The 17,145-nt window shown below is 41.4% G+C and overlaps 2 protein-coding genes across 3 annotated transcripts in view; one reads left to right on the top strand and one right to left on the bottom strand.

The window, feature by feature from the left end:
- The window catches only part of coro2aa (coronin 2Aa), a 39,979-nt gene extending 33,442 nt beyond the window's left edge, over nt 1-6,537 (bottom strand). Inside the window, exon 1 of the mRNA XM_080463083.1 lies at nt 6,213-6,537. Coding sequence (XP_080319209.1) covers nt 6,213-6,227 — 15 coding nt within the window. The 5' untranslated portion in view covers nt 6,228-6,537. The remainder of the gene's footprint in view (nt 1-6,212) is intronic.
- A 1,835-nt stretch (nt 6,538-8,372) lies between these two features.
- Nucleotides 8,373-16,837, top strand: ppm1kb (protein phosphatase, Mg2+/Mn2+ dependent 1Kb). Of its 2 annotated transcripts, XM_080462923.1 has the most exons (8): nt 8,373-8,495; nt 9,805-10,340; nt 10,447-10,547; nt 10,666-10,719; nt 12,368-12,533; nt 13,491-13,635; nt 13,946-14,080; nt 15,103-16,837. In XM_080462923.1, the coding sequence occupies exons 2-8, from the start codon at nt 9,871-9,873 to the stop codon at nt 15,232-15,234; spliced, it is 1,203 nt and encodes a 400-aa protein (XP_080319049.1). In that variant the 5' UTR covers nt 8,373-8,495; nt 9,805-9,870; the 3' UTR covers nt 15,235-16,837. The 2 variants fall into 2 exon arrangements, with proteins under 2 accessions (XP_080319049.1, XP_080319050.1); XM_080462924.1 differs by lacking the exon at nt 10,666-10,719.
- The last annotated feature ends 308 nt before the right edge of the window (nt 16,838-17,145 follow it).

Consider the following 17,145-nt stretch of genomic DNA (forward strand, 5'->3'; position numbering starts at 1 on the left):
CAGTTCAGCTGCTGAGGCTGGCACCGACAGACACAAGCCCTCCATGATGAATCCACTCAAACAGCAAACTGAAGGGAACATGGTAATGATGAACACTTCCCAAAACAAACATCGTCACAAACTGCAGAAAGTAGAGCAGAAGAGAATAAAATGATCAGACAGAAAACAGAAATAAGGATTTAGGTCACATTTCAGAGCATCTGCTGGTTCCATTTCAAGGGAAAGTCTGCTTTTCTCAGTTTTATGGGATGGTTGGGGTTTTTTTTTTTTATTCGAACATGGTGGTTGTACATAACAAGCAAAGTTTTTAGACATCTGTGTGCTTTAAAAGGTGTGATTACATTCTATCAAACAGTTACTGGATACAGTAAATACTACATAATGAGTATAACTGGCCGTTCGATTGACAACTTTTTAACCTCCTTTATGGCAACAGTGGAGCAACAGTCATTCACCTGCACTTGTCCAAAATATTTCAGTAGAAACTTTGTCTGCATTGTTTTAGGACAAACTCTGGACCTTTGAGGTCACCTGAAACTTAAATCCCAGGATAAAACATCACACAATATGTTGAGGAATCCTCAAAGAGACAGAATAAATCCAAGCAACTTGTTTCACTGATAGTTTGAGAGCAGTGGGATTAACCAAAGGCACCGTGAAATCACCTCAGTCCTGTAGAGCGGGGAGGAAGGCCTTCACTGGGTTTAGTTAAGACTTCACCACAGGGGAAGTGGAGGTGGCAGAGTTAATGCCCCTGGGGCTCTTTGTTCTGGGGGTATAGTCATGTATGAGGCATCAGTTATCGGCAACATCATGTTCCCCACCACCTCTTTTGCGAGCGCAGTCTGCGCTATGGCGGCAAAGCAGCGGAGGACATGAGATGAGCTCATCAAACTTCAGGCCATTTCCAAGTCAATGACATCATTAACAACACGGACAGACAACAACACCTCGCTGATCAGACAAACAGCATACTAATTCACAAGCATCAACCGATTAATATTTAATCAATACTATTGTTACTTCAGAAGCAGTGAGGCATGATGGTCTCCCTGCTTAAAGGATGTAAGATAAGCTATTTAGGTTTCAACTATTACTGCAACTATACTTGTAAATATATGAAAAAGTAAACAAAGCAAGACAGGTCCATGAATCCAATCCATCCACTGTGTTTGGACATCTCTGAGCTTTGAGCTAAATAAATACTTCAATCACCCTTCAGACTGCCAACATTGGCAGTGATAATATTGTTGATGTTTGGACGGTATAATTGTTGCCATGGTCACTATCTTGGGCTTAGGATATTAGCGTGCTCACTAGAAGTAATAGAGAAGCTGTAGACTTCTGCTGGACAATCACAAGTAGACAAACACAAAAAATCCTCCAGCTGCGATAGATTCACCGTGTCTACATCCACCTATCTTTTATATAGCTTTTCCAATATAGAGTTAAGAGCTGATCGACCCTGGACAGGTCCCTCACTGGACAAACCCACGCTCACAACAAGGGACAACAATTCCGTATAGGACATCTTAAAGGTTTAACTTGGCAAGGACGAGCAGACATATTGAATGTAATAAAGAGCAAGATTACACCCAGTGTGGCTCCTGTCCTATACTGGGATTCACAGCCAGCTAAACTCTTCTCGTCAATAACAACACAAATTGCTTCTGATATGTTACACATACCAGCACTATTGATTAGTAAGCTGAAAATAAGCTGAAAGTAAACTACATACTGCATAACGGGTGAGCTGGAAGCCTCAAAGCCGTTATTACATTATAATATACCAGGAGAACCGCAGTCACAACACTGTAAACATATAACAACTGTAAATATACACTAACAATATTGTCAACACATTTACTAACATATTTTGCCACTCAAATGGCTAGAAACAAATCAGACAACGCTCAACTGAAATAAATGTGCCCCCTAGAGGCCTGGCGGAATAACCAAATAAATGGGTTACGATAATAAAGATAAAACATAAATATTGTTAAAGGCAGAACGAGAGACTTGATAATTGCATACGCGTATGAACAGACCTTGTATCTTCTGACCAGTTTCATAATGACTTACCACTCTTTGATTGGTTTCTTCACCTCTGTGTGGATTAACACCCGAGGATCCATCACAAATGCCACAAAGCTGACACATTCTACAAAACTAACACAACAGAGCAGCAGCTTACGTGTCAATTCTGAACATCGGGAGTTTTAACATGTGTCCACACTTCACCAAATTCTGCCAGCAACAAATATTTACTTATCACTGTACATCTTTTAATGATTTAATCTATGAAATGTTAGAAAACAATAAAATGTCTTTTGTGTGTGTGTGTGTGTGTGTGTGTGTGTGTGTGTGTGTGTGTGTGTGTGTGTGTGTGTGTGTGTGTGTGTGTGTGTGTGTGTGTGTGTGTGTGTGTGTGTGTGTATAAATCCATTCTCATATTTGACAAAACGTACTCAAGTCAGCCGCTGAACTGGAGCGTCCTAATTTCACAGGATCTCAGAAGACTAAATAAGCCCCGGAAATGTGAACGTCTCGTTTCACTGATAACCTTCAGGACTTCCCATCCATCTAACAACCATAAATCCCTAAAGATAATGCGATATCATCAAAGGTTTCACAGAAAACCACAACAAAACCAACCATCCCCATTTGGCTTCTTCTTCTTTCTTTCTTTTTAATCTCTTAAAGCTAACTATTTGATTTTCGCTGTTTGCAGACAACTTTCGGAATCATTTAATATGTTTTAAGTCCATTACAATACATTCATTTTGCTGTTATGAAAAACTAAAGACACAAGCGAAGCAAAGAGATCTGCTCACCTGAAACACTACTTACAAATTCAGTCCTCCGCAACTAGTTTATTGGAGAACAGCTGCTGGGCAGCTGTTTATTCCTGAAACAACGAGGGCATATTTGTTCAAGCACACGCCTTCAATTCACAGTAGTTATTACAGCAGGTCGGACCTTGATACCTGGAAGCAGCATCGAGTCGAGCAACCTGAGGGTCTGCCAATGTGTTGATGTGGGTGACAGTGACATTTACCGCGAGAAAAAGAACAAGAAGCTTCCTTTTCAATGAAAAGGCGTCGAGTGGAGAAACAAAAGGACTTCTACTTCTGACTGAGAAAACATGAACTCCTACATAGCAAAACTGCACGAGTCACAGGTTGGACAAAGACAGAGCATGTCAGGTATGCGTTACCAGTCTGTGTGATAACACGCCAGGAATACACGTCGGTGTTTTATGGGGCCGACGTGAAAGTGGCGAACAGGAGAATTAAACTGAACAGAGTAACACGTCTTGAAATAGCCCACCGCAAACTCCTCATTAAAATCGGTCTGAGGCTTTTCTTCTCCGCAGTTCAAAGGCGGCTACCACAAGCGAGGTTTATTTTTGGTTGAGAAGTTTTCTCCCTCCCCCCTCATTAAGTCAAGATGTGCTGCAGACTTATTAGTATAATGCTTATTTTGGCAGAGGTTTACACATTAGGTGGATGACAGGCCGACTTCGAAGATCCAAGTGTTGGCATGACACTTGACACAGCAGCAGCAGTCGTGACTCACAGATCACTTTATGCTCACGTTCATGAATAAAAAAGCTGGCGATTCAAAAATATACAAAATGCAGTACTGATAACATTACCTTACCTTAGCTTTCTTAAATGAACGCAGAGGAGAAATAAACCCTTAGGTTTACAATAAGAATGACAATAGTTCTACACAATATTATTCATCTTCAGCCACTGCATTTATTCGGCTTCTTTCCAAAGTAACTCTCTTGAATGTGAAATACTATTTTCATTCTCGGTGGTAGGTTTAGAGTAGCAAGTTTTCAAGTCAATAAGACCGTTCATTCTATTGTGTCACTGAGATGACAGATCATTTTCATTCCCACGCCTCTGATAATACCTTCCAAACGCAATCAAAAATAATAGAAATACATTAAAGTCTCTGCTGAAAAATATTTCTGCATATAACTGAATAAATGGGTTTTTGTTGGCTAACAGATCAGACAAGCCCCAATGTAGAACCCACAACCTTCTCGCTGTGAATCGAGAGCGCAAACCACTGCGCCACCAACGCAACCCGGGTATCCTTATTATATTAAGCTCATGACTCTGTAGATTCACCCCATGCTTCGATAAAAACCTCAATACGAGTTAAATCTGCAAAATGACTGAACAATATGACTAAATAGCGGCCTGGTTATATTGCAAACATACAAAATTATCTCGTCCAAAGTTCAATCACAGTACTTAACCCGAATGTGACCCTCTGAAGGTGATGTACATCAACACATGAGGAGAGTCTCTGGCACAAAGTCCTAAATTTGCCGCTTTGCGCGACATGTGGTGAGCATTAGACTCAGATCATTAAGCACAGGGCTCCCAAACTACTTTTGCTTTTGTCTTACATTTGTTTACGTCCATTCAGACACAATTGGGCAAAAACAATGGATCCAAGCCATCTGGTGAATTGGCGGCTTGACAGCATACAACCACCCACAGAGCAACAACAGATTTCACTTACGACTAATAAAGTGTTTGCAGACATGCGGCTGGCACTCGCTGATTAGGTACAATACAGTGAATTCTGTAAAGACAGGAGCTGGTGGGACATTTCAGCCACAATTAATCAGTCCATTACTTCTCTAATTACTGGTTTTGTCTGTAGAATGAAAGCTTACTGGTGCACAACATGATGTCTTCAAAGTTTTTGTCCTGCGAAGTCCAAAATCAAATACATTTACAGTAATATGAAGTGGATCAGCTAATTTTATTCTACAATGAGCCACACAAACTACCAAATGATGAGCATTTCTACTGAATAATATTCTTATGAACAACCAGGTCAGGGGAAAACAGGAAGCATCTAGTAAACTTGTAAGATTCCAGAAAATCAACCTGGTTAATTCATCCTCAACTTACGTTTTTCTCATCATGATCTCTTATCCATAAATTTTCACGGCAAAGAAAAGGACGCTCCTCTATTTTTGTCTTCCTTAACACAATGTTCAATACAAATTAATGTTTCTGTTTTGTTTTTTATATTAAACTACAGTCAGCGGTTCCAATCAGCAACATTTCAAAAGAAAAGCAGTTTATTGACTTTGTTTTTTGTCATGTTTTTTAGAATTATTGCGCCTGTGTCTTGTTGCCACCGGCTATAAAATAAGACATAAGAACTTTGATTGTCATTGTCAACTAATACCAGCATCACAATTAAAATCATAGTGATAATACAATTTTGTTCTTAAAGTCACTTTGTGAAATTAAACAGTGCATATAGAGCAGTGTGGCTTATGAAATGTGAGTATAATAATCAAATAATCTATGTTTTAATGCTCCTAATACAGAGTACCAAAGTTAATTTAATTGTATTTGTAAGAGTGAAAATCGAAACCTTCAATATATTATTGTGAATGATGTTGAAATATTCAAGAGTAATACAGTGAGACTCCATCTGATTGGCCAGATATGCTGACATGCAGATCATGAATACAAAGCGTGTGAACACGTGAATTATTGCAGCTGGAAAAGTTGATATTACAATGACAATTTTTTATTCTTTTGCAAAATATTGTGTTCAGAATCTTTGTAGTAAAGTATTAAAAACTGTTGTTGACCTAGTTATGATAACATTTTGTACTCAATCTTTTCATTTGTCAATTGTTTTGTACATTTTCTGTTACAATTAGACATCAAAATGAAAATCAAAAGTTTATCCATCTGGGATCATCTTGACTAAAAACAGCTGTCCACTTCATATGAAGTGTCTGAAAGATGAAAAAACAAACAAACAAACAAATCCTGCCGGCGCCGAGCTGCAGCTCTTCGGTGGAACGAGAAGAAAACAAACCCACGCAGAACCTCGTGGCTCCACACACACCGAGACACTTTCTCTCCACACGGCCGGACCTGACGCGTGGTGCCCCGGGTGAGAGGAGGCTGTGCAGCCGCATGGCAGAGCCGCAGCTCGGAGCCACGCTGGGAGGTGTGTGTGTGTGTGTGTGTGTGTGTGTGTGTGTGTGTGTGTGTGTGTGTGTGTGTGTGTGTGTGTGTGTGTGTGTGTGTGTCTCAGCCAGAAATAACACTGTCCCGATCGATCGATCAGAGCGCGATCATGAACCGAGCAGAGCTCACACTCACTCACTCACACACAGGCACGCGCACACACACACACACGCACTCACTCACCTTTGAGGCGGTCATACGGCGCGAGGTGCGGCGGCAGGTGCTGGTTTCCCCCCTGAAGAAGAGGAGGACTGTGCTGCTGGAGGAAGGAGGCTGTGGTGGGAGAGATCAGTCAGCCCGGTTATATCACCGCTGTCTGTGGCAGCATGGTGCTCGCTCACTTTACGGTCAGCATGCCCGCTGTAACCTTGAGAGTCCCCGGGAATAATGCTCACTGACTAAACATCGACTTCCTCTGTAAAGTGCATCCCAAAAAAAAAAAAAAAAGCAGAAAACAAGAGCCGGTGGAAGAGGAGAGACGTGAGCACAGGATGCAACGAGAGGAGGAGGAGGAGTGAGAGGAGGGAGGGGAGGGAGGGGCGAGTCAACTCAGGTCTCAGTCATGGCAGATAATCCCATAAAGAGCACCAGTGATCTCTGAAACACTGCAGAGGAAATCAACACTTACCAAATGAAAACAAGGCAAACCACTGCAGAGGGTCATTTTCTGTTCGCTCACTTCCTCCGAGAGATTTGCTTATTTGCATATTTTGATCCAAAGTAAAAGATCCAAGTCTGCATAGAAATAATTTCCCAGTGTGTTATATCAGGCTGTGCATCAAATGACTGTTTTGAAATGTGATCAGCTCCCTCTCAGAGGCCATAAAATACTATGTACATGTTCAGGTGCTGCTAAAAAAAACAATAACAAAAAAAAACCTGCATTTGCAAGCATCATGGTCACAATATACTGTTAAAGGAGAGCTTAAGAGTTATGGTTTGAATAAAAAGTGACTTTTAATATGGTTTGGTTCGTTGTGGTGGTTTCGATTGCATGGTTAGCAGCTACACTGTGTGGCATTGTTATATGGTTCATACACCTGTTTATTCTGCTTCTGCATATGTCCATCCATCCATCCATCCATCCATCCATCCATCCATCCATCCAATCCATCCTATGCATGTTAGGGGAAGACCATGCAAACCACACAGGAAGACGTCCAGTGAGATGAGGATGGTAACCACTATTCCACCGGGTCTCCAAGCAAGTCATGTTCTACAAATATTGCATTTAGTGTGGAATGAAAGCAAATAAAAAAATTAAATTAAATTAAAACTTTTAAGACTTTTCACTCGTTCGCTGAGAGGCTGAAGTTGGAAATATTGCACCGCTGACTCGTTCCACAGAAAACAAAACTCCACTTGAGTTCTTTCCACGAGCGTGACAACCCATAAGGGATGTCAGCAAAAAACAGAAACAGAAACATTGCAGGATATGGCCGAAATTTATATACATATATTTACTTTTGCTACGGGGTCACGAGGCGAGTGCTGCTGGTCAGATGTGGTCAGTGTAATGTGAAGATGCATTGCTCTAGTCCCTATGTTGTATTCCCATGGATCTTATATGCTCTACGTTGATATTTTACAGTGGAAAAACGGAACATATTCCATAATCTGTGACCAACATGAACAGAAACTTTGGAAGAAAAATTGTCACTGTGCACTAAAATCAGACCAGAATGTAAATCATAACAAGGATCGACATGAATTAGCTCGCATCAGCGTTTTGGAAGGAAATAGTTGATTCGTCTTGCTTTAAACATTCACATTATTGCCAGAAACACTCAGGATGCCCTGCTGTGCCTGGGGTTCGAGGCTCATCTTCATTTCATTGACTTTGTTGCCACCCAGTGAGGAAATGTAGTAATTACATGAGAACTCATGAACGCTGTTTCATGAGGGTTAGCGTCATATTTTGGGAGAGTAACCTGTTGAAGTTTCACACACTGACACCATTTCAAGGTGCAGGATCAAATTCTTGACACAGTAACCTTTCAGCCCAGCAGGGTCAACACTGGCGTAAACAACCTGTAATTGTCTGTCCTAAAAGCAGTCAGGGAAGAATTGGGGGGCAATCGAAGGATAAATAAAACAAAATAAACTGTGATTGTGCACAACACATTTATAGCAAACTGTAAAAACGAAGCCTGAACTCAGAGGCTCTTTCAATGTCAAAAAATAAACACACTGCTCCAACAGGCTGCAGGAGGAAAAAGCTTCTCATCAGCTATTGGTCCATACATCTGTCAGTCACACATTCACCCACCAATCAGACCGTCCAGATACGGGGGGAGTCAAGGAGGTGTACGCGTTTCGAGGACGCTGATTGGCGCGGCCAACATCAGAGGCCTTGTTTGATAACATTGAGGCTGAGAGTCTGGAGGGCGGCGGTGTTCAGTGAGCCACGCTTCACACTGAGTCCGCGGAAAACTCAAGTTTACTGTTAAGTACCGCTGATTCGAGGTATGTTTCCATAGAGCTGGAAAGCAATTCAAAGATTAAGTTGTGACTTTGCTAATGTTGATTATATATCAAAGAAAAAAAAAAAAGCGAGCTCGGGCTCATTAGCTTATCAGCTAACGATGTTGCATAGCTAGCTCGTTGATGCTAATGTAAAAAAAAAATAAACGGTTTGAAACTGCCGTTTTCATTCTTGCATCAATCGCTGTGTTTGACATGTCGTCATGATCAAATATCCCTACTAAACCACGGCCTGAGATTCTGCGTACTTATGTCGGTAATGTCGGTAAAGCGCTTGATTGACGGCTAGCAGCTAGCTGCACGGCGGCTAGCTGTTACGTAACACCCCAGTGTTTATTTTGAATCATGCAGCGTGCACCTACGCTTTTAAAAATGATTTTGTCCTCCAGCTTATGTCAAAACTAACACGAAAAAAACACTTCCAACAAATGTGTCAGACTAGTTTTTCGTTAAAGAAACGTACACAGTTTTAAAGCTGATTATTTAGACCATTTTGAAACGCGAACTGTCCCTCCCACGACCTGTTCTTTCCATGAAAACCTGTGGAGATTGATCATATTTTATATATTGAAAAGATAAAGAGTATGTTTTATCAAGACTATTCATGCAGAATTGGAAATGTCGGAGATCTCTTAAAGTGTCAACCTTGCTATCCTCACCGTGGAAACGTTTTCTTATTTTCATTTTTGTTCTTTTCCTTCACTGGGAAAGCTTGTCATGATTGACACTTCCTCATTTTTCTTTGGGACATTCAGTCTCTCTCTTCACCCTCTCTCTGGCACCAGCTCTCTAAGCTTTCACTGTTTTCAGGCCAAGTTGTAATAAAAACCAGCAGGAATCTTGTTGGCCTCCTGACATGCTGCAACAAACATTAACCAACCCTTCTTTTTTTTTTGCCACAAAATATTCTGAACTTGTACTGAAATTTGAAGGCTGTTTCTCATTTCTTCAGAGGGCATAGCTTTGTAATGAGTCAGTGTCAGTCAATATGACAGATATCAAGGATGTCTATGTCACCCAGGGGTTTCTGCTAAAGCCAAAAAACAACTTCTGTGCTGACTTCAGCTCAGTCAAACATGGCAAACTAAGTAAGCATTCAGAGAAATCTGAACCCTGAGTTATCAGTACATCCCTGTGCTTGGAAGCATTGGCTACTTTTAATATGAACACTCCCCATTCCAATGATACTTGTATAACTCGATACATGATTTGGTTTAAACTATTTCAATCGTTGTATTCTTTAGTCAAACTGTTTGTACAATGTAAGCAATCTTTTTTTTTCTCCCTTCAGGTTTTGGACAATACAATCCTTTTCCTCTGCATCTCGCACTTCTCCGGTGTTTGTGCTGTCAGGGTGATGTCAGCAGCTTGCCTTGTGCGCCTGGCAAGGTGCAGTGGTCCTCATGTGGGTCGCAGTAGTTTTCTCCACCCAGCTTTAGCCCCAGTTCCATTCCAGCACAACGTCCACCCGCAGTTCGTAATCCTCCGCAGACAAATTTTCAGCCCTTCAGAAAATCTGCGCAGCAACACACGCTTCGATGCAGACAGCAGTGGTCACCCCACCACTTGGGATTCCTTTGGCATCTGGGACAATCGCATCGATGAGCCCATCTTGTTGCCACCCAGCATCCGATACGGCAAGCCAATTCCCAAAGTCAGTTTATCGAGGGTCGGCTGTGCCTCACTCATCGGGCAACGCAAAGAGAACGAAGACCGCTTCCGTGTCTCTCAGCTGACTGACAGCATCCTCTACTTCGCCCTGTTTGATGGGCATGGAGGAGCACAGGCCGCCGACTTTTGTGAGAAATACATGGAAAAATTTATCAAGTAAGAAACTTGTTATATATCTACATGACTTATTGGCACATAAAGTTAATTGTTTGAATGCCAATTGCTGATTTTGTTGTTGTTTTTCTCTTTGGCCTTCTTTTAGGGACTTTGTGGCAGATAGCGACAATCTGGAATTAGTTTTAACAAAAGCCTTTCTTGAAGTAGACAAAGCTCTGCAAAAGCACTTACACTTCTCACCAAATGGTAGGTTCTATCATGTCGTATCTCTCCAGATATAAGTGCATACTGAACCTGCGCACATGAATATATGTGATGACGTGTTTTCTTCTCTCTTCAAACCCAATTTACTTATTCTACTTAGGCCTTGAAGTCTGGGATATCCCGACTCACATGACTCGAGCACATTTGGTTAGAGGTCTGTCATTTTACCCCGAGCTACTGATTAACTGGTGAATCATAAACAAAGCTACAAGTAGAGCGAATAACGATAACGAGCGCTTTCTTGCTTCCAGCACGACATTTAAACATGCAGACAAGCAACAATTAAAGGGGAAAAAAACCTTAACTTATTTGCACCAATTATAACTAATTAATACACACAGACTTCAATAAATGTTTTGAAGAGGGTTACCGTCAATTAAATCTTGCATTAGTTTGTTGCCACCGCTCTTTGCTTCTATCATTCACAAGTTTCTGATAAGGGCATAGCATTGATATGAATTTGAAAGCAGTTTGTACATCTTTATGCAAATGTGCCAATGTTTTTGAAGTCTATTCAAACAAACTAAATCTGTTGATATTGTCTTTTATTTTTCACTTTAATTTGTTGCTGGTCTGCTTATATTTTATTCCCAGTCTTGATTTATTACACTGTTTATCATAAGCATGGGCCCAGAGATATAGGGGATAACTTGAATATAACCCAAAAAAGCAAAAACCGTGTCATATTCACTAATGGTTTACGTGTTTGCCATAGCTGTCTAGAAACTTCCCAGGTCAGTTTGACTCTACCCAAACTCCATGATATCTAAATTAGGGTTGTCTGTTCCTGCAAAAGCTAGTTTGCCTGTGATGTGGCCATACATCGGCCACGCTGTGTGAAATGTCCCAATATGCCTGTATGTGTGTGTGCATGTTATCTACGGCAGCTGCTGACCCAGCTCAGAGCTGGAGGCCCTTGGCACCAATGTGGATGACGAGAGGCTAGATATTGAAGGAGAGTCCAGCGGGTCCTAAATCCTGGACTACTGGAAGGTTCCCTATCTTTCTCTCACTCCTCTCTCTCGCTCTCTTTTTTTCTTCTCTCACCAAGTGTATGCTTACGCTTCTTGTGAAACAGTGCATCAAGTTTGACAAGTTGTATGATGAGATGTTTGTCATCAGTGACAGGTCTAGTCCATGAGATGTAGCATGTTTTATATCCGGATCAGACCTTGAATGATCCTACTTTAGCGTTCTCTTTTGTGTCTTTGAAAGAACAAAATTATAAAGCCGAACCAGTGACGTCAGTCAAATTTCATCAGCCCTTAAAGGTTAACATTTTATCTGCTGCTGACGTGCTGTTGTTTGACTGTGTCGATACAAGTTGTCAGTTTTGGTTTTATTTATTTTTAAATTTCTGACAACTATTGAAGTATACTCGTACATCAAGAAAGAAAACAAAATACAGTTTATAAAGGTTTTCGTGGCATTTTTAGATGAGATAATGTGTTTCTTTTCCATTATCAAGCCAAGTATTGGACATGGATAAATGCTGCATCAGCCGAGTTATGTTTCCGTTCATTTTTGGGGCATAACTGCTATAAAAATTTGCCCCGAACCTGAAGTTTCTGCTGCAACAGTTTCAAAACTGCATGTGTTACTGCCTCCTCTATTGTTTAATCTGTAGTTTGCTCCAAATCTCCCGTATGACTTCCCATCCATGTGTTCATGTTGCTGTGTGTGGATGTGAGCGTGTGAGACACACCATATGGTTGTTGTGAACAAGTGGTAGTGACCAGTCACTCTTTAGTGGACCTCCAGTGCTTCTTCCTACTCTGATGTTTGCCTTTATGTCTCTGTAGTACCCGGAATGAACGCAGGCACCACTGCCACAGTGGCCTTGCTGAGGGACGGCATCGAGCTGGTGGTCGGCAGCGTGGGTGACAGCCGTGCCATGTTGTGCCGCAAGGGCAAGGCCATGAAGCTCACTGTTGACCACACTCCTGAGAGGAAGGATGAGAAGGAAAGGTGTGTGGTGTGACCTCAACTTTTAAACAGAATAATGTCACTCAGGCTCTGCAAAAACTCCTATCTGAATGTTGGTCCAAATAGAAGGCAAGCTTTGATTATAAGACCACACCAATTAAATGAATGTTAATACCTTTTTTGAGTAACTGGATGAATATTACCTTTTGGACACACACACACACACATGCTTACTATTTATCAAATTTTTCCTCATTACAGTTTCATACATCTCCATTGTCCTCAGGCTATAGCCCATATTCTTCACTGTCATCCGCAACATTTCAAATGCAACAATTTCAAGCCTTTAAGCAGCTCATTAACAACAAAACTCTCTGGCGTGATCACAAAGTCACTGTCTTGTTTATAAAGATCCTTTGCAGGTATTCAGAATCCAACGTAACACCAGAAGCTGAATGTTAGACCTCACTTTTTCAGAACTATTCACACCATTGTAGTATTTATAAAACACTTTTGTGGAAGTTCAAACTTTTTTTTAATAGTACTTTTTCCCCTGAACAAGAAAGCACTTTCTTGTAAAAGTCATTGATTATTCATTTTGTCCAAATGGTAAATTAATAGTCACTAAATCATTATAACTACTAATGTACCATATCAATTTGGTGCCATTTATTTATTGATAAGGTCTGATCATCTCATCCATGGTTTCTGGCCATTTTTGGTGCAAAACATTTTTTTTATCGTTTAAAGTATGGGACCATCACCTGACACTGGACAAAGATGGATGAATTATTAAAATTCCAGAAACCCTTTTGAGAGGAAAGAAAAAGTTCTTATAGTCTATATTGAAATGAGATTCTAAAGTTACCAGATCTTAATTGAAAACATTTACGTTTTGTAAAAGCTGCATTACCCTGGTTCTGTACGCCGCCTTTCTTCGACCTCTAATTATTCTCCAATATCTTTTCAAACATCTTCTTCGTCTGCTCTCTCCAAAAGGGTAAAGAAGAGTGGGGGTTTTATCACCTGGAACAGTCTGGGACAGCCCAACGTCAATGGCAGGTTGGCTATGACGCGCAGCATTGGAGACTTTGACCTCAAGAAAATGGGAGTCATCGCTGAGCCCGAGACAAAGAGGACCATGGTAGGACTAACAAGTTGTTTAAATAACATGCTAACATGTTTAAATATCTTCTCGCTGTTGCTCATGTGTGAAGGACTTGAACCTGTAAACATCAACAATTTCTGTGCAACATGCATAATCAGCAGTTTTCACGTCTCCTGAAATCTTCAAATGCTTCCTTAGAGACATTGTCTCATCAAGCTTTGCCTGTCAGCCGTTTATGCAGTGAATTCCAATTTATCCTTTCAGCCGGAGTGTTATTAAATCCCACCAGGTGAAAAATAGTTTTGAAAATGTGTGGATATGTCGGTAAATTCTGCTTGTCCTCCAGCTGCACCACGCCTACGACTCTTTCCTGGCGCTGACGACGGACGGCGTGAACTTCATTATGAACAGCCAGGAGATCTGCAACGTCATCAACCAGTGTCACGACCCCAAAGAGGCGGCGCATAGAATCTCTGACCAGGTAACGTGTTCGCGTCTAAAAGGAAACGTCACCGTTGTCACAAGGAAGGCGATGTTTACGTTCGATTGCTGTGGGATTGTTGTCCGAAGGTATTTGATGGTCGGGAATTATTTGAAAGATTCCTTCACACAGACAGACAGACGTGGACGTACATACCCCTTTTTGACTCTGTGTGAAACACCATCAACATATCAACACGCACACACCGAGAAACTTCAGCATTCTGTTGACAACGTGTGTTCGGGTCCCCTGGTTAATGCATTCAGCCTCTGTTTGGCTTCAAGAACAGGGTGTCCTATTCTGGTAAAGAGGAATGGCCGTCATGAGTGTTTTAGCTATTTCTCAGTTTTAGCCCACTATTTTGAAATGAATAAGCTTTTTATTTAAAGCAGGTGTGCTGTCGTTGAAAAGCAGGGCCACGGTGGCCTTGCTGAGGGACGGCATGCAATGCAGGCCACCGGCCCAAAACAAACCAGAGTGAGAAAGAACTGGTGCACAACTCACTGCAGCGTATTTCAGAGAAGCTCAAGGCTTCACTCTTCCAAACATTAATGGCTGGAGGTAGCTTTTTAATTTTGACGTGGTGATGAGCGTGGTGAGGGAAGCTTCTCTCGCTGGGGAATGAAAGTGTAGTGAGGTTGGAACGAAAGACACACAGCAGCTGCAGCAAAGTGCCGGCAGCCAAATGATCTCATTAAACACCGATCCGATTAAAATTCTGTGACGTAAACGCGCATATCTGATTAAATTGTCCGATCAGCTGGGCCGAGGCGGCATCGCCTTGTTTACCTTCCGCTCCGGGTCTGTGTGCAGGATACGTCACATTCCTACCAGCCACGTGAGCTTTGTGCTCATGTTGGTTATGTAACGCGTCGCCATTAGACACTCCAGTTATTGTGTTGAGATAGTGGATTAGATGTGAACAGAGCAAGTGGAGGAATTCTAGATTGAAATATTGACTTTTTTTTAAAAATTTTTATTACTGATGCATAATCCTCATGTCTCTCTGCCGCCTCCCGCAGGCTCTTCAGTACGGCTCCGAGGACAACAGCACAATCATCGTGGTGCCGTTTGGCGCTTGGGGGAAACACGAGAGTTCAGACACAAGTTTCTCCTTCAGCAGGAGCTTCGTGTCCAGTGGACGCTGGGCGTAGACCCGACGGCGCTGGAGGATGGAGGTGCGGGTCCTCGGACCCTCTCAATGTGTGCAATACAGCTGGTGCCCTTGGAGGAAAAAGACACGAGTGGTGGCTGAAATGTGTCGCTTAGAGATTTCTGATGTGAGGAGCAGCGAATTCACTCACTTAAAAAAACTAAACTAAAAAAATAAAACAATCTCGTCACAAATACTTCAATCTCTTGGCACCTCAGAAGTGCTGAGAGATGATTTATGTGTGAATGGCAGAAAGGAATTCATGATGACAGTAGGCGGTTCTCGTTTTTTCTGCTTTTGATTTTTCCCAAATTTGCACTTTTCTATTTCCAAACTTGGACAAGTTGCATTTGAAAGCAGTTGTGTATTTGGGTTGAACTCCATTTTAATCGGTGGGTTTTGCTTTGGACTCTTTGTTTTTTGAAGGTTCACAACGGGGATTGTTCACATAGAAAGATGTTGGGAAGTTCAACAGTTAAACTGCTGTGATGTGTGTTAATGTGAAAAAGACTTGATGGAAAGAAACAAGTTGTGAATGGTTGAGTGAGTCTTAACGCTGGACTGTCCAAGGATCTAAATCAAACTGAATATTTTACTATGGATTTATAAACCTTCACTAACAACTGCCACACTTGTGCTCAAAATACTCTAAACATCCTCAGACTGTGATCCAGTGACTGGGATGAAGAAACTCTAACAGTGTTTCAGTGGCTTCCTTTTATTTTGAAAAGAAAAAAAAAAAAAAAGAGTAGAGATGGAAAAATTTTGGTTTAAACTCGGCTGGAATTTGTATAAGTGTTAATATCTGTACTGGTTTGAGAAATAGGTGTTGGGGCACCGAGTGTTCAGGGTACCAAAATGTACAGGTTTTATTATTATGTTATTGTTGTTTTTAATTTTTTGTTTGTAAATATATTTATGTACATCTGTCCAAACACTCGCTTTGTTGCTTTGGTGGCTAAATAATCAGAAAACAACCAAAGCTCCCCTGAGCGGAAGGTTTGCGTAGCAGCTTGCGTCGTGTGAAGCTAAACTGGTTCCCTTCATACTCCACTCATCTCCGTCGGACGGAACGAAGCACTAATTAAAGCGGTTCAGCCGCGTGTGACGACGTTACCTTAAACACCCTTCACGACTAGAAACAATCAAACCTTTGTGGGGTGGATATACTGTACAGGTTGTCTGAGCTCACCTAATGTGAGTGGATTTAAGCAGCTGCAATGACCGGACAGTTTATTATGTTCACCGATTTATTTTGCTCTCGTTTGCAAAGTTAAGTATAAAAAAAATAAATAAAAATGCAGCACTTCATATTTATCATTGGCGTGTCTGTGAAATGTCCTCAAGCGGCGCGGATCGATGATTTGGAAAGGCTATTGTTCGCCGCCACTCACCTGTCGAGTGAAACGGTCGATCACCGGGGTTTTGTGTGGAACGCTTGAAAACGTTCCCTCTGTTCAGTATTCGTCTGCCTCTGCGACATCGTCACCACAGCCGACTTGTATCTGGGACCTTGCTCTTATTCTATTCCGCAGATCTCTGAAATGTTGTATTTTTGGACCGTATGGCTCCTGATGTCTCAATTAAAGATGGATAACAAATGTCGTTGTGTACCGTTACTTAACCACCGTTAATCTTTTACGTAAAAATGTAGCGAACCAGCCTTCGAAACATTAAATAGGCTCAATTCTTTACCTTAAAGTGCATTCATTGGCCAATTAATCTTACTGCAGGGGTTTTGAAAGCGCTTGAGCCACATCGGCCCTGGAAATCCTGCACGTGATCTGTTGATCACGCCAAGTTGAAGGCAGGACATTTTGGCGTTTTTTTTAACATTATAGGAGAATATTGGAAACTTCTGATTGGGAGCTATTGGACATGGATAAATCCAGCTTTTTAGATGCTTTTAATT

Source organism: Lipophrys pholis (genome assembly GCF_963383615.2).
Source record: "Lipophrys pholis genome assembly, chromosome: 5".
NCBI classification, from domain to species: Eukaryota; Metazoa; Chordata; class Actinopteri; order Blenniiformes; family Blenniidae; genus Lipophrys; species Lipophrys pholis.

What these genes read in the sequence shown, in the direction of transcription:
- ppm1kb (XM_080462923.1), top strand. Translation starts at nt 9,871, where the DNA reads ATGTCAGCAGCTTGCCTTGTGCGCCTGGCAAGGTGCAGTGGTCCTCAT. An exon ending in CCGAGACAAAGAGGACCATG is followed by an intron (nt 13,636 to 13,945) that starts GTAGGACTAACA and finishes CTTGTCCTCCAG; the next exon opens with CTGCACCACGCCTACGACTC. An exon ending in CGCATAGAATCTCTGACCAG is followed by an intron (nt 14,081 to 15,102) that starts GTAACGTGTTCG and finishes CGCCTCCCGCAG; the next exon opens with GCTCTTCAGTACGGCTCCGA.